This window comes from Lycium barbarum, chromosome 12, assembly GCF_019175385.1.
Source record: "Lycium barbarum isolate Lr01 chromosome 12, ASM1917538v2, whole genome shotgun sequence".
In the NCBI taxonomy this organism is placed as follows: Eukaryota; Viridiplantae; Streptophyta; class Magnoliopsida; order Solanales; family Solanaceae; genus Lycium; species Lycium barbarum.
This window is the reverse complement of record NC_083348.1, coordinates 71,174,493-71,199,408: the sequence shown is the minus strand read 5'-3', so window position 1 is coordinate 71,199,408 and position 24,916 is coordinate 71,174,493. Positions and strand designations below refer to the sequence as shown.

The following is a 24,916-nucleotide window of genomic DNA, read 5'->3' as shown; positions in this document are numbered from 1 at the left end:
ACTAAGCTAACACAAATACATTGACAAAGAACATGAAATATAGCACAATCTCAAGCCAAAAAAAAAAAAAAATGACAACTAAACTAGTCAAATAAAGTTTACATTTTTTTCACAAATTCAACATTAATAACATTGCAAATGATGTTTAACAAAGCTAAATAGATTAGCATTAGGCCTAAAATCTACAAATAAAACTAAAATTGAAAGAATTTTAAAAGCCCTAATTTAAGAGAAACTAACCTCAATTAATTAACTTCAAAACGGGTCTGGGGTTGGTGGGGACGGGCTGCGCAGGCAGCAGCGCTGGGCGGCGGGGCTGGGCGGAGGGGAGGGGGCGGCAGGTAGCTAGGGTTTGAGGGGAATGAGAGTTTAATTGGGAAGAGGAGAAGAAATGGGTATGAAAACCCGTCTGGAATGTTTTTAAAGAAAAACCGACGGACAAAACCGACCCTGTCCGTCGGTTTTTCCCGCACGTTTGACCAGATTTGACCCAAAAATTAAAAAAAAAAAAAACCGACCCTGTCCGTCGGTTTCCTAAAAAAAAAAATTCTTTATTATTTTTTTTAAAAACAAATTGAATTGCATATTATTTAAAATATTGTTAAAAATAAAACTGACGTCGTCCGTCGGTTTTATATTATTATTATTATTTTTTTAATAAAAACCGTCGTGGGACGTCGGTTTTTTTTTTTTGCGGATATATAATTTCAAAATTTTGCGGAAAAAACCAACGTTGTCCGTCGTTTTTTTAACTAAAAAAAAAATAAAAAAAAATTAGAAATACACAAAACCGACGCACTGAGTCGGTTTTCCGTCGGTTTTTCAAAGAGACGCAGTCCGTCGAATTTTGCCAGTTTTTTAGTAGTGTCCCGCTGATGTTCTCTTCGTTGACCATGTCATCGGTATCAGCTACCTTTCCGTAAATGCTATGCTCGACATTACCATTAGATGTTTCTACGCCATTATTTTTTATTGACACGTGTTAGTCACATATTGGTCCACGTGGTAGACACGATTTTTACCCATACATGCTCACCAAGAGCAATGCTGCTTAGCCATTTCATTTGCTAATCCTAATTTGCTTGAAGTGAAAGATTCTTAGCTTTCAACCAAACTTGGATTCGTGGAAGCTTCTCAAATGAGGCAAGTTTTCTGGAGGTCAGTTTCTAATTTATTTATTATAAAAAATTGTTTGAACATGTAGGTTTAATTTATTATATATGTATAGACGTAACAAAATTTTGTGAAGTGGGGATATTTTGTTTTCTGTATTTTGCAGCTAAGAAGGTATGCATATAATGATTATAACGAGTGATGATGCTGAGAAATTAATGGATTTCTTTTCTTCAAGTGAGTGCTACACATAATTACTCTTCTTCTATACGAATTAGTCTTTTGAATTACCCTATATATAAGGTTGAATCTCATATTCCTCAACCCTTAACTAAAAATTTCGGGTTAGAGCTCTGAGAATGAAGTCGTTTTTAATAAGAAATACATTATCTAAAGTGATATTACCATGCATGAATTCGATTAACCCATCCAAATTAGTACTGGATGGATAAAAAAGATAGTATAATCTCTAAACAATTTTAATTTGGTTGTAGTGTTACACCGCAACAATGCAAAAGTGATTTCTAAATCACAGGCCACAAACAAAGTTTTGCAGAGGCTCCAATAACACCCTTATCTTTTTTGTTACCCCTACTGTTCTCCATCTCTTACTATATAAAAATATCCTCATTATGGGACTTCGATCTCACTTGTAAATAACGGTGGATTGAAGAGTTCAGATGAAAGTGCAACATTTTCTATGTGTTTGATTCTTTTTACATGGCCACATTGTGTACTTAAATACTAGGAGAGGAGCCAAAGATTCAAAGAAAGGCGGTAAAGGGTAAATTATGAGAAGGTGACGAGTGATTTGGAGGAGAGATGAACGGAAAATGTTAAAAAGGGGGAAACACATGGAATAAAGAAAATTTTGAAAAGAAGATAAGATAAGTTTTACAAAAAAAACTTCTTTAATGAAGTGGTGCAACATTTCTAATATTGTCGAGAGGAAAAAAAACTAATTTTCTTTTCATAAAAATTCTGAAGTAAAAGAAAATAGTTATGTGGTGATTGTAATGTCATGGCTACTTCTTTTTATTTTTCCTTAAGATTATGTTGGGTTTTATTTTTTAGTTTCGGTTTTAAATATAAGTTTGTGAAATACTTTTGAGTTGAAATTATATGCTTCACTTTTAGATGGTGTGATACCTTTCTATGGATAATATTGATATATTTTTTTTTATAAAAATTATGATGTTTATATTATTTAGTAGCATATTTGTGTGATTTTTAATTTTTGTAATCGCGCGAAGTACAAATAACTACACTATTTATATAAGTAAGGAGCGCTTTAGAGGGATTTACTGTGAGTCATTTCACTCAGGAAAAATAAAGAAAGGATAATCAATTGTTTAAGTTGTCAATAATTTTTAAAATAAATAATTTGATTACAGAAAGGCCTAGTAAGGTCCGCTCGAGGTTATCTTTCTCTTAATTCAATCAATAGCAGCTGTAAAATTGCTAATCAATAACCTATTACGCGTACATTTTACGGTACAATTATGTTAAATTTTTCTCACCTCACCCTAAAAAGATAAAGGATAAAATAATTCAACAAAATTGTCTTGTTTAGTACTTCGTCCATCTTAATTTACACTAGTATTATTCTATTTTTCTTTTATATTTTTCATGCATTGTCTATTAGCAAAGAAAATTATTAGTAGTAGTAGTAGTATTTTTGAAGTCTACACTTGGGATTAATTTTCTAGCATCGTCTGTAAACATATACCTGCACGATTAATTCCGGTTAATTTATCAATAGATATCCAAGTTTCCGAGAAACTCATTTTGTCTTTTGGGAGATATATTTATCTTTTAATTCGTAGAGACTTGTTAAGTTGTTATAAAATTGTGTAAGGCATTAAATTATATGCAATAAGACTTTATTAGAGTAAAATTTATTGTATGACTTGACCATAAGCGTAATTCCACATTTAATAAAAAATAAAAAAAAAGTCATGCCAAAAACATAAGAAAACCAGTTGTCTCATTTATGTTTACCTAAATGTTGAAAGCGATATATGCGTATTAGCAGGCGTAATTATAGCTAGCGAATTTGTCCCATCTCTTGGGATTATTTTATACCATCTTTTAGATGGTATAAAATAATCCCGGAATAAGTGAGATAAAAAGGGATATCCTATATTTTAAATTGGGATGCATTTTATGCCTTGTTTGGTACAAGGTATAAATTTATCCAAATAAATTTATATCTTCTACTAAATATGATACAAAAAATTAGTGCTGGAATATCTCAGCTTATACCCTGCACCAAACGACCCCTAAAAAGAGTACAATAAATAGGAGGGAGTAAGGTGCAAAAAAAAATATTAACCAAAAAATGCAGGGGCCACGTCTAATGGAAATGAAGAAAAGGAATTGACTGTTAAAGTGGATAGTCGGGCAAAGAAATGGCAGTGGCAGGCTAGCAGCCACGTGTGTATCCTCAGCCAATCAAAAATCTTGTATTGCAATGTGAGGACGACAAAATTCGGTGATGTTCCGTTATATCTTTTACTTTTACTACTATTATAGAAGCACGGGTTGAAGCAGGATCGTCGTCATTCCGAGGGCATTTCGGTCATTTCACGCATGCATTTCAATCTGAACTCTGAGCCGCCACGTAATTCATATTCTCGACCCTTCTTCTTGGCAAGGCCAAGGTAGTCTGCTAAAGTACTTTTTACACATTCTGTCTCTTCATTGTTTCCAATACCCAATTGACCATCTTCTCTAGAGGCCCCAAACAATAAACACATGTATGTATACAATAAACATAGTCATTGCTTTGATGAATTGAAGGGGCTAAAAAAAGGTTTGAGTTGTGTTTGAATAGCGTACCAAGGTGGTTCTGGAAGCCATACTTTTGTGGGTGCTCTCAGTTTACTGTGTATTTTTCGCTGCTAAGTAAGAAATACTTGGAGCTTTCACTTTTTTTTTTACAGTTTGGTGGAAATCTGATTTCAAGAATCGCAGTAGACTCAATTCCCATTTCAATATAGTGCTTTTTCGGGTGTTTTATGTCACAGTTTTTACAAGGTATTGTTTTAGTTCTGTTTTTCCCACCTTCCACTCCTGTGTTTAGCTGTTTCTAGTTCTAATATTGATGGAATGTTACTTTAATTTATTTATAGCTTTATGTGTTTAGTTTTTCTTTCAACCCCTCCATAACTCCTAATTCCAGGAGAAGTAAAAATTAATTTTGTTTTCCATTTAATTTGATATTCAGGAACAGATTACTCTTGCTTATGGCATCCGTAGCAAGCTCCAATTTGCGGGTGAAGAAATACTCATCTACGTCGATGCTTCAATTTTGGGCAAGGTAACAATTGTTGATTCTTCTAAAGCATTCTTATTCTCTTTTTTTTTTTTTGCGTAAATCTTTTGTTATTTTAGTTTCCTTGGTTTTGAAGTGGTACTTAGTTCATAGTTGTAGGTTGTCTCACAGTATTGGTGACTGCATCACTTACTTTGATAACTTCCGAGCCAAGTGAACTCTCAGACTAATTTGTTAGAAGCGTAAGCAGTCTTTGCATTTTCATATCGCTGATCAGAATTTTTTGATATGGTTATCCGCAAGGGCTAATATTGAGATGTAGTTTGGAATCAGCTTTGTCCTCTTAAATTTTCTGAATTTATGTAGTTAATGGATATGTGAAAAAGCCTATAAGTATGTTAATGTCGCGAAAATGGAGGTATGAGATGCATTTTACTTTGAATTATGTGAAGATAATATAGTGAGAAGATTGTGGTTGAATAAATTACCCATATTTGATTTAGCGAAGTAATACCTATCCTCCATTACAAACAAAGGGAACAGATAGAAGTGGTGAATACACAACTAAATATTAGTACTAACCAATTTAGGCCGATGTGTGTTATTACTCGCCAACTCTAACCCTTTTCTTTTCCTCTGCTGAATTAGTGGCCATGTTAGGCAACACCTTTCATAATAGCTTTATACCATTCTTTTGAAAAACAAAGTAGTAGTAAACCGTAAACATCGCTAAGCTAATAGTGATATTTCTACTGCTTCATTTCCAGAGTGCTTAAGAACTTTTAGCCAAACAAAACTAGGGAAAGAAAGAGAAGAAGAGAATCAATGGCGCTTCTACTGCTTCCCTGCTAGAGTGCGTAAGAGCTTTAGTCAAACAAAACTAGGGAAACAATGAGAAGAAGAGAATGTTGTTCTGTGTTAGTATCTATTTTTGGCCTTTAAATTTTAGAAGATCTAAAAGAGAAGTTTCTTATTTAGCACTTTGGAAATAACAGGGTAAAAGCAAATAGTGGAAGAATCTGAGTACTATGATGTTCGTGGTGTTCCTTCTGTAGCATCTCCAGAAGAGATATGCAGAGTCTATTATCTCAAGGTTTTTGAATTTCCTTCTTTATGTTTTACATTCTAAATTTAATATTTTCAGCTTTGCTTAGTGATTGTTTTTATTGTAGTTTGTTACACTCTAAGTTTCATTTGTTTGTACTTTTAAAATTTGCTGAATGGATGCAATTAAACATTTTTGGGATGTTTGAATTAGGAAATTAAGGTATATTTTTTTTTCCATTTGATTATTTGTTAAACTAACATTAATTTGATATGAAGTATAAATGGTGTAGAAACGACCTTTTTGGTATGTTGAAGGAAATATTTGACAACAAACACATTCACCAAATTGAAATTTTACCGGATTATACATGAAGTGAAAATTATCTAAAGGGGTGTGTGTTTCTATTCTTAAATAATGCACAAGATTTTAACATCATATTTGTTGTTTGTAGAAACGACATTGACTGCAATCTCTATTAGAGTTGATATGTGTTTCTTTCATTGTTAACAATTCTTTTAGTTAGCTACTAAATTTCTTCCTATTGAAACAAGATGCTAAAAGCTTCTGCATAGAGACAGATAATTGATTTTCCTGGTAGTAGGAGCGTCGCTAAGAGTAGTGAATCATATTGTGGAGAGAACTGCTAATAGAAATTCTCATTCCTTATTGTGTCAGTGGCTTAGTGCGGACAAGCAGATTTTTTTGGAGGATGAGCTATAAGATAACCTTTGTATTCTGTTGTAGCTTATTCTAAATTTCTACTCACTTTACTCCATAATTATTTACTGATTGGTAAGCTAAATGAGTATATTTGAAATGTATATTAACTATTGTCATAGTTACCTGGTATGTTACCCCAATGACCATATTTAATATTTGTCAGGTCTCTGTATTTAAATTCAGAAACAATGATTAAAGATTTTTGTTTGCATACTGATCTTTGGCTTCTATGTTTGTCTTATATACAAGCATAATTTGTGATTCTTGAACATGTCGAGAGGATTGGACTGTTGGAGTATACATGTAATAGTTGAGAAAAGGACCAAAATCATTCATAATGTTTGGGTTTGGATCAAAATCATACATATTCTTTCACATGGTGCACTAATAGTACATTATGTTTGCATAAGTGGTGCACTTTTAGTCACAATCCCAAATAAATTTAACGGAAAAGAACAAAAATGCCCCTGAACTTTTAGAAAAGGTATAAAATACCCTTTATTCATCTATTTTGCTAAAACTACCCCTCAATTCAACTTTTTGGCTCATTTATTCCCCTTGACTAACGGACAACACTATTTTTTTTTTAAAAATAAATAAATTGCACATGACATTTTATTACTGAAAAATTGATTTATTCTTTTAAAAAGAAATCTGAAAAATCGTTATTTGTAGAATAAGGAAAAATAATTTTTCAACATCCATTTCTTTAAAAAAACAAATGTAGTAAGCCTTTTATATATATATATATATATATATATATATATATATATATATATATATATATAAAAACAGAATTGGATTTTCATTAAAACATGTGGAATTTTTTTAAGTTTGGAAAAAAAAAATTAACGGGTGGAAACCCCATTTTTTTTTTTAGAAAATTCAATTTTTAAATCTGAAAAACTGATTATTTTTTTAAGTAAAATGTGCAAAACTAATACTCCATAATTTTCTTCTAGATTTAAAAAAAGATAGTTTTCTAGTTTTTTTTTTTAAACACAGTTTTTCCATAAAAAATTTAATTTTTTCAGATTTTTATAAAAATCCAATTTTTCACATTTTGAAAAGAAAAAAAATTAGTGTTGTCCGTTAGTCAAGGTTTTACTCGTTAAATTTTTTTTTCCAAATTTAAAAAAATTCCAAGGTTTCAGATTTCTTTTTAAAAGAATAAATCAATTTTTCAGTAATAAAATGTCATGTGCAATTTATTTTTAAAATAAAATTAGTGTTGTCCGTTAGTCAAGGGGAATAAATGAGCCAAAAAGTTGAATTGAGGGGTAGTTTTAGCAAAATAGATGAATAAAGGGTATTTTTATACCTTTTCTAAAAGTTCAGGGGCATTTTTGTTCTTTTCCGTTAAATTTATTTGGGATTGTGACTAAAAGTTCACCACTTATGCAAACATAATGTACTATTAGTGCACCATGTGAAAGAATATGTATGATTTTGATCCAAACCCAAACATTATGGATGATTTTGGTCCTTTTCTCTGTAATAGTTGAAGTCGAAGATGCATATATTTTTTACAATTATTCTTTCTGGTTAGCTTCTTTAGAGTGTAAAGCTTCGACTCATTTGCAGGTGAGAGGTGACATTCTGCAAGTACTTCCATTCTGTGATTAGATGTTTGTAGTTGTGACATAGTTTTCATACCTGAGAAGAGTTTTCCTACTTTGGCAGCGACTAGATCGTAAGTTTTTTACTTTTAAGTTTGTCACACGCTTTAAGAGTTAATAAAAAAAAGCTATAGCGAAAATGAAATTTTATGCCTTCAATACCACAACTAAATGCTAAGATGCTCATAGCGTTCCTCCTGGAATTGCAGTCGTCCCACTTTTGCATTCATGGCCAAAATCAACCATTGGGACTCCGGCTTACATTGCTCCAGAGGTCTTGTCCAAAAGAGAATATGATGACAAGGTATCTGTGTAATTACTTATGTGATTTTTTACATTTGGAGCAGAGGCAATGAAATATTGAAGAAGATTAAGCTCCCTTAAATTAAAAAGATGGCACATTAAAAAGATGGCATTTAGAGTAAAGCCTATAAATATGGGTCAGACCAGAGATGTATTTATTTTGTTTAAATGTTCACAATTAAATAAAAAGGATGAATTCTTGTAAGTTGCTCAACGTGTTATGACAGTAGTAGCCTATTGAAACAAGTTGTTGGAGAAAGTATCTAGCCTGAGATTAGCTTGGCTAGGTATCTTTAATAGATGTCATCTTCAACATGTTAACTTTTTTCTATTACAATGTTTTCTGAAACGAAATCTGCATTAGTACTATTTAAAGCTTATAGGAGTTTATATTAAGATATATGTGAGATTATAAATGAATCTTTATGATATTGGTTATGACCTAAAGTCCTAAAAAAGATTCCGCTGACCGAGGAATGATAAAGACCAAATGAACATGTCAAGGGAGCGATGGGCCATTTATGTACGTTGTGTTAGTATAGGCGATACTCTTTTGGCTTTGCTGTGAGCATAAAAATTCAAACCAAACGTCAACAAAGCAGAAGACTTTGGATTTAAGACACATTTTAGAGGTTCCTTATAAGCAAAAAGAGGGAGGAAGAATGAATGAAACTTGAAAATATACCTAAAGAAAAGATTCAAAAAGAGGAACGAAGAAAAAACACAGAAAACATACCAAAAATTGGGAGTACAAATATCTTAAATTGGTAGCACATGTGGTTATGGGAAAGTTGAAAAAAATCACCAGAAGAAAATAAGAGAGAGAACTCAGGAGTTCTGAGACCCAATTTTGCTCTTGGGAGTTCTTAATGTTAGTGATCTCCTCGCAATCTATTTAAAAAGAGACCGAGCTCATTTGAGAAAGGTAAAATGAGACGTCGAAATTAAAGGAACGAGAAACTTGGTATACGGTTGTGTATTGAGTTACAGATAGGTGGTCTGACAAATTAAGACACAGCTGCTACAATTAAAGGTTGTTCTAGCTTTGGGTGCTTCATTTTGGCAATTGATCAAAATGAGAACCTAGGACCAACACTTGACGTATAATATATGGTAGTTAGTAACTGTTATTCTTTATAGATTCACAATATACACACATATACCATCGCACAAAGCTGATAATATTTTGTTTAATTGTTGTGCTTTTTTAGTGCTAACTTTGCTATTCATAACAAGTTAGAACTTTCTGTGTTTGTTGTAGCATCCTTGAGTTCCTTTCAACAGCTTTTGTAGATGTATCTATTAGAATTTTTTTATACAACACAAGAGTATACTGATTCTGCTAGAAGTTGAGATCATTTTATCAATTGTATGAGTTCATTCTTCATATATCACTGTCAATAACATTTTCATTTTCCGTTTTACTGATAATTTCAAATGTTGTTTAGTATCTACAGATCATTGCTAATAGACTTTTAATATTCCCTAGCTTTTCTGATTCCTTGAGATAGCTGTTTGCGTGGTATAGAGATTTTGGAAGCTGAAGAGTGGAGATGTGTGAATTTTCAGCCTCTATACAAGTGAGAGTTATCTTTAGGTGGAATTCCCCCTCCCCCCCCCCCCCCCCCCCTAACTACCAATGGCACTAATAAGCTCATATGTAGGGGTTGGACAAGATTACCAGTCTATGAAGCTTATTTTTGTTGGGGAACACCCTTTTATGTTGGCTCTGTTGGCAGACAAATATGGTCATTCAATTGAAGCATGGGACTATTTGAATGAGAACACAAGTATGAACACAATATAGATATCTGCATCTTTCCTTTCTTATGTTAAACCATATCAACATTATTAATTTGAAGGAGTGAAAATATAGAGCCTGCATTCAGTGTGTGATTTTAGTGTTGGGCTTGTGCGTAGCACGGGCATAGCCATCTAGTACTATATAGAACCATGGGTTTATACCCATGCTTCGTCATCAGTCCAACCTTAAAAAAAAAAAAAAAGGTGAGCCCCATATTAAAAACTCCAACCAATAAAAAAAAAAGTGGACCTCCTATTAAAAAAAAGCAATGTAAAAAAAAACCGTGCACCCCATATTAAAAAATCAAATAATATTCATGTAATTCCCAAAGTATCCCCATTAAGTCAATAATGGTGGATTCATTGCCACATGTATTGCTTCATCGTCAGTCCAACCTTAAAAAAAATTAAAAAATAAGGTGAGATTCATATTAAAAACACCACAAAATATTAAAAAAAAAAGAAAAAAAGTGGACTCCAACTTCTCCAAATTCATGTAATAAAAACAAAGTGGATCCCATATAAAAAAAATCAAGCAATATAAAAAATAAAAATAAAAGTAGACCCCTTATTAAAAAAAAAAGCAATGTTAAAAAAAACATGCATCCCATATTAAAAAATCAAACAATATTCATATAATTTCCAAAGTATCCCCATTAAGTTAATAATGATGGATTCATTGCCACATGCGTATCAACCCATTAGTGGGAGCAAATGAAATTATTGTACAGGAAAAAACATGAACTCTATATTATTACTTTTCTTCAAAAGGTTAAATAGCCAAACCATACAATTTAAGCATGGGTTTATACCCATGCTTCGTCGTCAGTCACCCTTCAAAAAAAAAATAAGGTGAGCCCCATACTACAAACATCAAGCAATATTAAAAAAAAGAAAAAAAGTGGACCCCAGCCTTTAAAAAAATAAAAAGATAAGGTGGGCCCATACTAAAAACACCAAGCAATGTTAAAAAAAAAGGAAAAAAAGTGGACCCACCTTCTCCAAACTCATTTAAAAAAAAAAATGGACCCATATTAAAAAAAATCAAACAATATAAAAAAAAATGGACTCCATATTAAAAATATCAAGCAATATCAAAAACAAAAAAGTGGACCCATATTAAAAAAAGCAATGTAAAAACAAAATCGTGCACCCCATATTAAAAAATCAAATAATATTCATGTAATTCCTAAAGTATCCACGTTAAGTCAATAATGGTGGATTTATTGCCACATGCGTATCAACCCATTAGTGGGAGCAAATGAAATTATTGTACAGTAAAAAACATGAACTCCATATTATTGCTTTTCTTCAAAAGGTTAAGTAGTCAAACCATACAATTTCCTTTCTTTTCTTATATTAGCCTGAGATCTAATCTAGATATTTAATTGTTGTATTTGCTATTCCGTCATGTCATTTATTTGTTATGTTTACTAAGTAAATATACTTAAAATATTTATATTTTAAAATAAGATAGAATTTAATTACTTTTTCATTTTTATTCTTACTCTAATAAATGTGAAAAGAGATTAATGTCATAAAAGAAAAAAAAATATTAAATGGAGATCAAATAATTAATAAGGTACATTAGTCAAATTCTAAATTTAATTGATGTTTCCTTAAAAAACCCATGCAAAAGACAACATGACAAGTAAAATGAGCTAAACCAATAATATTTACCAAAAATAAAAAAAATAGTAGTTCTTCGTTTAAATAGAAAATAAAATTTCTAATTTGTTTCATTTTAAACATGTAAAATTAATTTAATAATTTGAATTAGAATTATCCAAATCAAAATTTGAGAAAAAATAATAAGTATTGTTTAGGTCCAATCTACATACATTAACAATAGAATATTTTACACCTTTAAATTAATCGAATTAAAATTAAAAGTATCAACTGATGCTTAAATATTGCTATTGTTTTATCTCAAAAAGAGGAAAATAGTTTCCTTTTAAACAAGTCTTCTCTTTTAAAAAGTATTAATAAATTTTTGCCAACTTTGTACTCGTAGCAAACACTAATATAATAAAATTTTGGATATGAAGCACAAACTACAATGTTATATTAATCGTGTTTTGAACATATATATGCATAAAAACAGTGCAAACTTATGTATGTTTATTAGTAATATAAAATATATATATATATTATCACTACCCAAACACAATTACATACACATAGATACAGTATAATCCAAAGTGTTGCGCATGGGCATACGCCGTCTAGTATAGTAATAAAATATACTGTATATAACGTTGTTTGGTGCAAAATTTAAGAATTTCTTTTTTAATTTTAAAACTTGTGATTTAGAAATAAATTAAGACATTTGTGTGGGCTATAGACTCCACTATGGTGTACACTTTGTACAACCTACATATAAGAAAAGTTGACATAAATAGCCGCCTGTCAAAATAATATTTAGTAAGTGTATGTTTTTTTCTATTAATATATAATAAACATAAAACATTTTTGATATATAATAGTGTATATTTTTCATGTATTTGACTAAAAAATATATAATTATTTTTTACTGACTGACTAAATATGTAACTTGCCCTACAGACAATTGGAATGGGCTGAGAGCTGATGGACAGTTGTGACAATGAGGCACTTAAAGGGCCATTGATGGGCCGATTTTTATCATCCCCTTTTTAACTGTCCGGCCTATCAGGATCATTTGCGTCATATGGCCTCTCTAAGAAGTTCCCATTATTTCAGTGAGCTAAATTTCGGCCTTAAAACTATTAAATAATATTACTAATTGGAGTCAAAATTTAAATAGTAAATGTAGCGGGATAAATTATCTCCTATTGATAAGTTAAAGTGTACTCTATGTTTTGATAATTGTTAAACTGATGGAGAAATGAAGAGACACCTGATCTGCGACCTGCTCTCTCTGTACATCGTATAGTCAGCAGCAACAGCTGTAAAGCTGTGCCATACGTTGCACATCAGCACAGCAGTGCTGCGGCCCATGCTTTAGGTCAAACATTGGAAGAGTGGTCTCTATCAGTACGTCTCACTTGCTCCTCAATATATACACAACATGTTGCAACATATTTTTTTTTTTATGACATGGGAACCTGCAGCCGCTACCTTTGGGTGCGCATAGGGTAAACCCAGCTCCTGTGCAATAGCTCGCAAACCACACAGGAGAGGTAACCCGCACTAGGCAAGCCCTGTGTGACGAGCTCGACCCAGAAGACAAATCCCCTACTGTCGTTGGCAGGGGGTTTCAAACCTGAGACCTCCATTATGAAAGTCCCATACTCAACCAACTGAGCCACCCTTGCAGGTGGCATGTTGCAACATATTGAGCAGACTTGAAAACCCAAATTCATCTTGTGCAAATCCTGCCGACACAAGTTCTCAAGTTCTCTCAAGAACAAAGCCACTTACAACCTGAAGAATATGATCCAGACACCAGATTGAGTCTATGTTCTTTAGGATATCGTGAGTCTTTGTTTATTTGCTCTTAAACTATAAACCTACCCTTCTATTTAAAGAAGTTGTTTGTAGGTATCTCAAAGTCTCAAAGGCTCGCTTGTTAAAAGTGTGTTTTCACAAGCTTTTGAGTGGTACACTAAGCTAGAGTTAGTCTAGGAGTATTAAAGTCGTGGGTGGTTAGATTTAGTCACGTTGTTAAGATTACAATAGATCTATTGTACGGGTGAGAGATTATGGGAGTTAATTCCTAGTTTACAGTAAGTTGTAATCTGAGTTTGCTCGGTGTAGTGGAGTGAAAATCCTACTGGGATAGATTGTGATTTTTAATCCCTCAAACAAGGAATTTTTCACGGTAAAATCTTATCTTCTTTACTTCTGCACTGCATAAGGGAACCGGTAGATAACTAAGTCGCTTGTTACATTGCTTGGTGGACGTTAGCACAATAACAGCTATGGATCGAAAAGTCAAGCCCACAATGATGAAAGTAAATTAAAGAATAACGTTAAAAAGAAGAAACGGTAAGTAAAGAGATAACAAGAGTATTAATATTATTCGAGAGATGAAACCTTGTGATACAGAGCTTCCTTGTGAAGTACAAGTTTTGGCAAGGCCAATTACAATATCAAAGTAAAAGGGTCTAGTATATGAGCTTAGAAGGAAACTAAATGGAAGTTACAGTGTGTAAGTGGACGTATAGAAACGTCCTTGGTGAAATTTGAGGTCTGCACTTAAAGATGTAAATTGAAATTATAACCCTTCTCTGTTTAGGACAATTACCACTTGATTTAGTTTTTCAATTTTATTTTTATTAAATTTCCTTTGATTTCCAACAGTGTTATCTTAAGTACATTTTAGGGTTCACTAAGCACTAGGCCAGAGAAGCTACCACTTTCTCCTGTTGGTCAACAATAACAACACTAATTCCAGCTATACTACCAAAGCTAGACCTAAAATATAAAATTATTTTGATTACGAGGTAATCCCATAGACTATTAAAGGATTGCCATATAATTGTTATAAGTTCATTCTTGATTATATTGGCATGCCTCTAATTATGCAAACTTCTTATTACTTTCCTCTTCAAAAACAGATTAAGTCATAAGGAGTATGATTTTTATCAAGTGGGGTTGAATCTTATAGCTCTGGAAAAAGAAATTACGACTTGGATATTATTATGTTGAGTTTTTAAGTGTTGGTGAATGGGAAATGGAGGGAAAATGAAAATTTTGAATTGTTTCTTTATTGTTTTTTGGATGAAGCATTTCTACCACATTGGTAGTGGAAAGAAAAGTTCTTGTGCTTATATAGAGAAACACATCTTCTAGCTCATAAAGAGTTGAGAAGAGGACATCCCCTCGCGCTATTGTTCCTTTTAATTTTTGCGAAATTATTTAAATATTTAATTTTTCGTGGAATTAATTAATCCTCCATTTCTGAAAGGTTGCAACTTTTGAGATGCACCTTTTCACTAAACCTAATCAATGGCTAGCTATATAAATCTGGCCAGTCCTCAGTTTTTTCGTTACGAAAATTCTGATCTTCTTTCTTCTTTCTTGCACTAAAATTTCTCGTGTGACATACTGCCTTCGAGTGGTTCGCTGGTACTTGAGGGGAATAATTATCTTAAGGACACACTGTGCATTTAGTGAGCTCGATTTCATTCCTATAGTGTTTTCTAATTTTTTCAGTTTTCAGTTTAGTTTCTGTTTTCTTTTTTTCCTGGTTTGCCAGGAAATTTTTCCAACTTACTGTTTCAAAGTAATTTTGCAATACAGATTGATAACATATTATTTATTAACCGTCACAAAGAAAAAGATGTAGGAAAACAAAGAGAAATGGAAAAACTTTTCTGAGTATTTGCTTTGTGCAAGATACGAGTATAAATACAATTCAATGGAAGAAAAGAATGTTCTACTCAACTATAATCCACAGCTCTCCTATACATCATTGGCTGGGATAGTAACAAACTTATTCTCTGTACAAGAAAAGGACAATACTAGAACGTATGTACGTGTACAAATTGTTACCAAAATGGTATATTCTCTTTAGGAAATTTGTATTCCTTTAAGTGGGCTGTCTAAGTCGATATAGACGAGGAACCAGTTGAGCTTGTTTATTTCTTCTTCTTCTTCTTCACATACGAACAATATCCATGTCCAACAAAAAATTATGATACCATTATAATTTATTATTGTCACGCCAAATAAAATTGATACAATAGTGCAAATATCACAACTAGGTGAAATTAACTATAGATTGATCGAACAAAAAAAACTATAGATTGACCGCCAAAAAGCAATTAACTAATAGTATCAATGTGATTTTGCCATAGAATATTTGTTTGATAAGTGTTACGGTCTTACTTTTATAAATACGATAACTATGATTTGAAAGTACCTGTTAGCACAAAAGTGACAGAGAACATGTATACTTACATGATCATGATTAGAGTGTTTATGATTTTTTAAAAATCAACTTAACTGATCAAATCGAATGGTACCAAATGGATCATTATCTTTTCTTAAATAATATTGTAGGTTTTATATAAATTTATAAATATATTGAATAATTCGGTAGGTTTTTAATTTTATAAAAATAAATCGAAAAAATACCGAATCGTGCCGAATAAATTTATGTGTAAAATATAGTTTATATATTAAGTTTAAAAATCAAGCCAACGTGTAATTAACACCCAAAGTCCTAACTCCGAAATCTATACTCCTATTGAAACTAGATTAATTCTAGCATCTTGAGTAGTAAACTCAAGTTATTCTAACGATCTTGAGTAGCAAGCTGCGTACAAGGTACTATATATCTTTCCTATCATGTGATATTTAAATTTATAAATTTAATCTTAGTAGATTTAGTTCTTGAGTCACATCTTGATTAATTTCTTTCCACTTGTGTGATCTAGATACTTGTCTTTGCTTAACTTTATTTTACACTACTGTAAAATAGTGGGATGAATCTCTATTTTTGCCGTCTTTCATGTTTCCTTGATTAATCACCTTTTAAACAGTAAAACGATCTAGAGAATTTTTACCAAAGTCTTACGGAGATATGCATTGTAACATGTTGTAACTTCTACTTGTGACTCTTACATGATATTTTTTTAAAAAATATAAAAAATTAACCGAATCGTATCGAAGAAAAATTGAAATGTTGAGACGGTTTCAAAAAGTCTAATTTTTGGTCATACAAAATAAAATAATCAAAAAATTAATATGGTATAAATTTATGAAAGTAACCAGCCGAGCAGATCAGTTAACACTCCTAAATCCTAATCATGTTGCAAAGGAAAAACGAGGTCTTTGTAACATGTCTGACATAACGTTAGGAAAATCTAGTACTTAATTAGCTTTAACTTATTTATTAGGAATTCCTCTAATTCCAGTTCGGGTTAGGTTTGTAGTGTCTGGCCGTATCGACGACTAAGAACTTCAATTATTCTCACAGATAGTTTAATTAATGCTCTAAAGTTGTTACCTAATCCGTATTAGGTATGTCAGATTGACCAATAAAATGTTACGTAACAATTCAAACTACTAGTACTCGTTACAAATTAAGCAGAGAGCTGACATTAAGTATAACATTTTATGGATAAATTTACTATGAACTATTACAACAACATTCTAGGATTCTCCTATATCCACTTCGTTGGTGCAACTTCTGCTATCTGTCATTTGTGTTGTTAAACAACCCTAAAACTAGAGATTATATCATTGCACAAAACACTACAGAATAGGCCAACAAATTAAAAATATTTTTTATATAATATAATTTTTAAACAGTATACCGGTCTATCATCACATTGATTATACAGAAATTATAACTATACACTTTATATGCATAATTACAAACTATTATGGTTACACTTTGAAAGTTCTTTATCAGGTGACTGAAGATGTTAAAATCTAAAAAAGATATAAACCAAAGGCAAATGCCACGTGGAATGTTATACTAAGAAAAGTGCCACGTGGATGACCTATTCAATAGCTCTAGACTTAGTTCTGGCCGGCGACCACACCAAAACTATACAAAAACACGCAAATGTTTAATATAATAAGATAATTTAATTTAATCTAAACCACCAAGAAAGTACATCTACATTAAGCCCCACCACTCCCAATGATTCCCTTTTTCTTCGTCTTCTTCTCCTTCCAAATTGTCCATTCGATTATTTGTTTGTTTCTGCAAAGTTTCATTGCAGAAGAAGAATAAAACCGAATATATTAATTTATACTAGCTATATACATTATATTAGTCGCTTCCAATTTCTCCACGAATATTAAGAAGCTGTGAATGAGATCACACATTTCATTGACTTAATTAATTCCCACAAGGGGACTGCTTTCCTTCTTTAATAGGAGCCAAGCTAGTCAGTACTGTTTTTATTGATTCTTGTTAAGTCATTTTCATCCCTTGTGAAGTACTGAATCACAGAGGTGCATGGTGCTGCAGGTTCATGTGGTGGTGCCCTGATTGCTTTCAGAATACTTGATGCTACTCACGTGATTTCATTTTGTTTCTCACCTCTCATTTATTCTACCATCTTTGATCTAATTGGTACGTTACGTTGTTCTTTTCAACCCTTTACTTTTACTATAAACTTATATTAACGGTATTCCAAAAACAATAAATTTGGTTGGACTCATAAAACCTCCCCCAAAGAACGCCTCTGCTTATATATACATGCATTATATATATATATTTATGTTCATGCACACTTCTTTTTCATCATCCCTAGCTAGCTAGTGAAAATTTTGCACAAGTTTACGTATTTTATTTCACTTCAGGGTGTTTTTACTTTCTAAAAAATGAGTGAAATAGGTGAAATCTTGGGTTTTGGGATGCAGGAAAGTAGGAGAAAGAGAGGGATAGAAGCAAGAACAATGGCGGAATTGCTTAGGGAGAGAATGGACGGCAGTGATCGTGTTGTGAGAAGACGAAAGAGTCTAACTGAACGGCTAGGATTCACCGGACCCATTGCATGTTGTGGGGCCACCTTATGTCTCAGACCAGCTTCATTAAGTGTGGTGGATGACGACAATGACGACGGCGAAGAATCGCTACAAGCACCACCGGAGTCGGCGGAAGTGGGCAGTGAAACACCGCCGGAAATAGAGTCCGCTTTGTTATGTTTGGCTAATATTCCGACAGGTAGGTAAGGTATCAAATGGGCGGGATGAGCTGGACTAAGTTAATAAATTAGCGGATTATTGATCCGTCTAGAAGTTAGTGGGTCATAACACAACTTGTCAAAGTCTTATGAGTTTTAATTTCTTTTTTTCTTTTATAATTTTTTTGTATGTAATAAAACTATTTTCTTTCTTTATTATGACTATATATAATATAATCAAATAAAAAAATTATCTTTTTAAAAATATTTTGATAAGATTTCTAGTGATTCAATTTGGACTGCATATCAGATCAATTTTTATCAGTTGGAATGAGCTGAGCTAATAATTGGTCGGGTCATTGATCAGCCCAAACTTGAACAGATTGGGCAGGTCATGCTTTCATGTGCTGATTTTGCCACCCCTATCAACAGGTTCAGGGATGAATTTGGCGGCGGCCTTAGCGGCGGAGCGTAACTTCAGATCGGCCCAAGATTCGGATGGTGCAACGAATTCAAGCCCAACTCAAGGCCCAAATACAAGCCCGTTGAGACCCAATGACAATGGGCCGGGTAGTGGACAAGGAACACCGTTTAGGGTGTCATTGATGAGATTGTTAGAGGAAACGAACGGTTGGGATGAAAAGGAAGAGATAAAAGATGGGGTGGGCAATGATACGATATGCTGCGTGTGCATGGGAAGGAAAAAAGGAGCAGCATTCATACCATGTGGACACACATATTGTAGGGTGTGTTCAAGAGAGCTTTGGTTAAATCGAGGTTATTGTCCCCTCTGCAATAGATCCATTCTTGAAATTCTCGACATTTACTGAGTAAACTCCAAGGATTGCTCATGAATTTCTGTGTGTTAATAAGATTTCTCATCAAAGTGAGCAAATGGATTTTATTTTTATTTTTCAAAGAATGAAGAAGAGTAAGCAATACACATAAAATTGTTGTACCTAGAAGAGTTAAGATTTTGCTGTTTGTTTTGTGAATTTCTATGGTCAAGGACGAGCAGTATACAAAATAAACCTTCCATTCCAGCTTCGTTGTCTACACATATATTCTGCTTAATACTGAGTCCGGAACCAAAATGACCCACTAAAAATCCAAGTGAACCAAAATATCCCCAAACAAATTTTGGTACAAAAGTACCTTTACCACAGTAAAATACTACGCTGAAGCATTTAACTGTGACGGAGCCGTTAAGTGCTTTAGCGCAGTATTTTACTGCGCTAAACAATATTTCTCTTTCCCCTATAGCGCAGTAAAATGCTGCGTATATCACCCAACATACAACCCGACCAGGTTCCACCACTGGTCCCTCCAGTGACAAAAAAAAAAAAATAATTCAAAAACACCATTGAAGTCGATTTCAAGGTGGTTCCCACATCAAAATACGTCGTTTTCTATTAATTTTCGTCGGGAAAGTTTAGATTCTCGGTATATTCAAGTCAAGGAGCAAGATTCTAAGTTCGAATTTTGAAAAAAAGAGGTGTACAACTTGATTAACACAACTCTACAAAAATCTTCGATTAAGGTTTTCTACTATGAACTTTTGTTATTATTTTGTTATATACATTATATTCTAAGCATATTTAACATTTAATCATCGTTAATTTCCAAAAAAAAAAAAAACAATTTTCATTTTTTTTTTGTTGATCGGTCAGGGCAGTGGTTTTTGCCACTGTTCTGATTTTTTTTTTGTTGGCTAATTCATTATTTGTTAAATGTTTATGAATTGTTATTTATTAAATATTTATGAATTGTTAATTTGCCATATGTTTATGAGTTGTTAATTTGTTAATTGTTTAATATAGTAATGTACTATTATTTGTAAAATATGCAATTATTAATTAATTAGTTGTTAAATATTGATTATGAATTGATATTTTGTTAATTGTTAATGAATTGTAATTTTGTTAATTGATTATGAATTGTTAAATCTATATTATTTTAAAAACATGAATATATATGTTAAATAAAAAAAGATTATCTAAAAAATAATAGTTAAAGTTCTTCTTTTAATATTTATGTTCACGGAAATAAAAATTATTATGAATTTCATAAATACATATGTTAACGATAAAATGCAAAGTTTGTAGGAAAATATGTGGTTGACGAATATACTCTTTTGTTCTAATTTTATCATATTTGTGTTGGCTATTTGGTCAACTAAAAATATATTACATATTAAAAATAGAGTTCTAAACAAATATTACTGCAGAATTTCGATTCCCAAACTAATTTACTTAAAAGTCTTTGTCATCATATAATTCAAAATCCTGTGTCCTTACTATCACATATTAAATTTACTGCACATTTAATATGACGAAAGTTATGTTGAAAATAATTATTTTCTTCCAATATTTGGTTGGAGAGTGAAAATAATTTTTGGAAAAAACTATCTAATAAAGATTGATAATAAAATTACCAAATCAAATATTCAGAATCGTGCGAGGAAGTAAATATTGGATTTTTATACATTCAAAATAAATATTGTATTCAAGATAATAAGTAGATATTATTTTTTCAAGTTGCTTATCAATAAAATATAAATAATATTATAAAAATCGACAAGAAATATTCGTGCAACGCACGTACATAGAGACTACATACCCCCAAAATATAGTAATCTCCTATTATGTTAATTATGCAATTGTTACTTTATTTATTTGTGAAGTTGTTTATCCCATGTTAATATTCACAAGATATAATACAACATAATTCACATATTCCCTACAAATTATTAATTAGTTAATATAATTTCTCTTTAATTTCAAGAATAATGACTAATTTAGTTTGTACAGACCGGACTCTTTCATGGATCCGAATGTTCCCCCGGGGCCCGATGATCACCCGGGGCCCGCTGTTCACTCGGGGCCCGATGATAGATCAGTATTGTCTTTGCAAGGCAATCATAGTTCGGAGTTATTATGGGCTGGTACTATAGGGATATCGACTAAGCTCCGTCCCCGTAGGCTGCATAGAGCGTGGACTCTTTTACGCGAGCGCCCCCCACACCCCCGCATCTTAGAGATATTGTTTCGAGGCAGCATCTATCGTTGCGTATCCGTTGGTCGGGTACAGCATGATAAGGCGCTCATTACGGCCATGGTTGAGCGGTGGAGGCTGGAGACACATACCTTCCATCTTCGCACCGGTGAGGCCACGATTACAATTCAGGATGTGGAGGTCCTCTTTGGATTACGGGTAGATGGAGAGCTATTAAACACTCGATACAAGCCTCTTCCTGGTAGTATATGGGTGACAGAGTTGACTAGGATCACCCACTTCGTGCCTGGTACCAAGGGCCAGATGTCGGGACAGAGTCGGGTTCAGATTAGTGCACTCTGCACTTATTCGGAGGGTTTGGATCCTGTTGAGGACGACACCCGGCAGGACGTTGTTGATCGTCATGACCGTTTGTACCTGCTTATTATATTCGGGGGCATCTTGTTCCCGAACTCATCGGGTGCCTTTGTCAGTTTACGATATTTGATCTTCTTGGAGCATCTGAACCGCTTGGGAGATTACAGCTGGGGCGGTGCTGTCAGCGATGTGTGTGGATTTTTTGCTCTTCTCCAGGTAATATTTTAAGTGTGTGTTCCTTTAATGTAAACAAACCTCTTGAAACGACGACTAAAAAAATCGTATTTTCTAATGTCGCTTACAGTTATGGGCATGGGAGAGGATGTTGCCTTTTCAGCCCGCACCTAGGCATCACCTCGATATTGACATGCCTTATGCGAGGAGGTAGACTGTGGGTTTTGACCGGGATATGGATATGCACTAAAGTATTCTTCCATTCCGGGACCAGCTTAATCACATGACAAACGATGCGGTAAAACTATTTAACTTTACATTATTAATTTAATTAAATGTCTTTTCTACTTGGTGATCACTGATTTGTATTTATATTGTCACGACCCGACCTAGGGCCATGACGAGTGATCGAGCTTAACCTGCCCGATAACCCAACTTATGTTACCTGTACTCAAACGTGGCATTCAATAAGGCTTATTTAACTAAGTCTGAAGCTGTAAATAGAATACCAAAGTTGACCTGTAACTCAAAACACCCCAAAACATATTTATATATACATAACATATGACAAGGCAAACCAACGAGGCTACCAATACTTCTGCACAACAAAACAATGGCCGACAAGGCCAAACAGTAACCATGACACTCATGCTGTTCGCAGACTACTAGAAGAGTATGACCGTGCATAGGTGACGAGACAGGGGCCCCGTCGTGCCCGCAATATATACACAAAATTATACCAAGACAGGAACAGTCTCCGAAGCAAGTGGAGCTGTCTGACTCTCAGTGCTGACTCCTCCTAGGTGGCTGGATTGTCGAACCGCGTCCCTGAACCTGCGAGCATGAAACGCAGCCCCCGAAGAAAGGGGGTCAGTACAGAATATGTACTGAATATGTAAAGCATTACTAAATCATAAACAAGGAAAAGCGTAACAGTAAACAAGTTTAGAAAGCAACCCGGGAGTAACCTAGAACAGTATTTTGAACCATGCCATATGGCCCCTTACACAAATTCTAGCATACACAATATAAATATAGAATATCCTACTCGTAGCCGCTTCCGGCTAATAACACAATAGTCCCTTCGGACCGCCGCTTCCGGCATAATAATACAATAGTCCCTTCGGACGGCCGCTTCCGGCATAATAATGATGGCCCCTTCGGGCAGCCGCTTCCAGCTTAATAATAATGGCCCCTTCGGGCAGCCGCTTCCGGCTTAATAATATCATAATCCAGCTGATCAGGTGGAACAATAACAATATATATGATATACAGTATGAATAAGTAGTGAAGTCACAAAACGTTGCTTGTCAATATAGTATGAAACATTTTATAGAAGTTAAGAGATGAGTCATCATAGAGTTCCAAAAAAAAATAGAAGCTGATATATATATCGACTATTATCTAACGTACAAAAGACTTGAGAGGCAATAGCTCAATTACCTTAAGAATTATAAAATCAAGAAATGAATAAGAATCTTGAATCACACTCAAAACTTATGAATAGAATTACCCCAAAGTTCATATCATTCATCACTTACGTCTACGACATGCCAAAAGAAAGAAGGGATAGGCTTTACATACCTTTAGCGCTTATTCGCGAATCCCTTTAGCCTCGTCGCTCTTTTAGCCTATTTAGATAAAGTAACGTTGTCGTTAGTAACTACACTTTCTAGTTCACAAATCTATAGCCCATTCCTTATAGAACATTCCTTTAGTTCACATATTTTCGTTTTGAGACTTTCTATTATCTAAAGACTTGACGAAAATCGGGCAGCACTTCCCCTATATATTCGCCTATCCCGAATTTTCCAATTGCTCTCCTGTTGACACAGAAATACCAACAACAACATATGGACACAACCATATCTTCAATTCTTTTAATTCAACAAGGATAACAACACGACTTTAACTTTAATTATCTAATTCCTTCACTTTCGTCATACGATCCGTAACACCCATAACGACAACAACATCAATATTAATTCATCATTTTAAGTTAGAACAGCCCCTACTCACGGCCAAAACAGCAACTTATACTTCAACTCTAACCATTCAATTCCTTCATTTTCATCATATACTCCATGACAACCACAACCAAAATTAATTCACCATTTTTAATTAAAACAACCCATGAAACTAATATACATTCGAGCATGATTTGAGCTTTCATTTTTTTTACAGATTTCACTTCCACCAAATTGAGCAAGGATCAAGGCATCACTAAACATGCAAGATGGAATCAATCCTTACCTTAAAACCTTGATTTTTCCTTGCAATACTTGAGGCAATCAAGGGCTGCCATGGCCGAGAACTTGGCAGCCATGGATGGTCATCTCTTCTCCTTCAATTCAAGGTAGGATTTGGTATTTTAATGGAAGCAAACAGCAGGTGGCCGTGAACAGTGGCGCGTGAACAGTGGCGGCGTGAACAGTGACGCGTGAACAGTAGCGGCCGTGAACAGTGGAGGCTGTGACCTTCTCTCTCTTTAGGTTTGAGAGCTCCTTTCTCTATCTCTAAGTTTCTCAAGTTTGAAAGATGATAAATGAGTTCCTTAGTCATCAATTTGACTTAAATATGATGCCTACTAATTGGACACATGTCCCACTCATGGCTTGATCCAATCAAATTTGGCCACATGTCTTGGTGGGGCCCACACGACCACTAGTGCCTAATTAGTGAATAATTAATTCTTAATCCCCACTTAATAATCTAATTATGGTTAATTAATCCCTAATCTCCATTAATATTTATACACTAAGTAAAATTTATAAGCAATTTGTGTACTAATTAAAATTGAAAATTAAAAGTCCTATTACATATCCCAAAATAATCCCGTCCTTCACTTATGTCGATTAACTTATGAATAATTCGACGTATAAAATACGGGATATAACATATATGTTATGAAACTATT

At 33.4% G+C, this 24,916-nt stretch overlaps 1 protein-coding gene and 1 long non-coding RNA gene across 16 annotated transcripts; both read left to right on the top strand.

Annotated features, from left to right (window-relative positions):
- The first annotated feature begins 1,143 nt into the window (after positions 1–1,143).
- Positions 1,144–18,235, top strand: LOC132621917 (uncharacterized). Of its 15 annotated transcripts, XR_009575730.1 has the most exons (9): positions 3,432–4,152; positions 4,343–4,435; positions 5,386–5,483; positions 7,743–7,851; positions 7,987–8,081; positions 9,570–9,660; positions 9,745–9,870; positions 17,796–17,900; positions 18,191–18,235. It is a non-coding gene; the product is annotated as an uncharacterized LOC132621917 (long non-coding RNA). The 15 variants fall into 15 exon arrangements; XR_009575738.1 differs by lacking the exons at positions 17,796–17,900; positions 18,191–18,235 and adding exons at positions 4,544–4,632; positions 5,158–5,307 and having other exon boundaries at positions 3,431–4,152; positions 9,570–9,976; XR_009575728.1 differs by having other exon boundaries at positions 9,570–9,870.
- Positions 18,236–18,250: 15 nt separating this feature from the next.
- Positions 18,251–19,283, top strand: LOC132624405 (putative E3 ubiquitin-protein ligase XBAT35). The gene is made up of 2 exons (XM_060339189.1): positions 18,251–18,494; positions 18,886–19,283. The coding sequence occupies exons 1-2, from the start codon at positions 18,251–18,253 to the stop codon at positions 19,281–19,283; spliced, it is 642 nt and encodes a 213-aa protein (XP_060195172.1).
- The last annotated feature ends 5,633 nt before the right edge of the window (positions 19,284–24,916 follow it).

Excerpts from the sequence above, each read along its gene's own strand:
- LOC132624405 (XM_060339189.1), top strand. The coding sequence starts at position 18,251 with ATGGACGGCAGTGATCGTGTTGTGAGAAGACGAAAGAGTCTAACTGAA. Across the intron at positions 18,495-18,885 it reads TTTGGCTAATATTCCGACAG|GTTCAGGGATGAATTTGGCG; the intron begins GTAGGTAAGGTA and ends CCCTATCAACAG.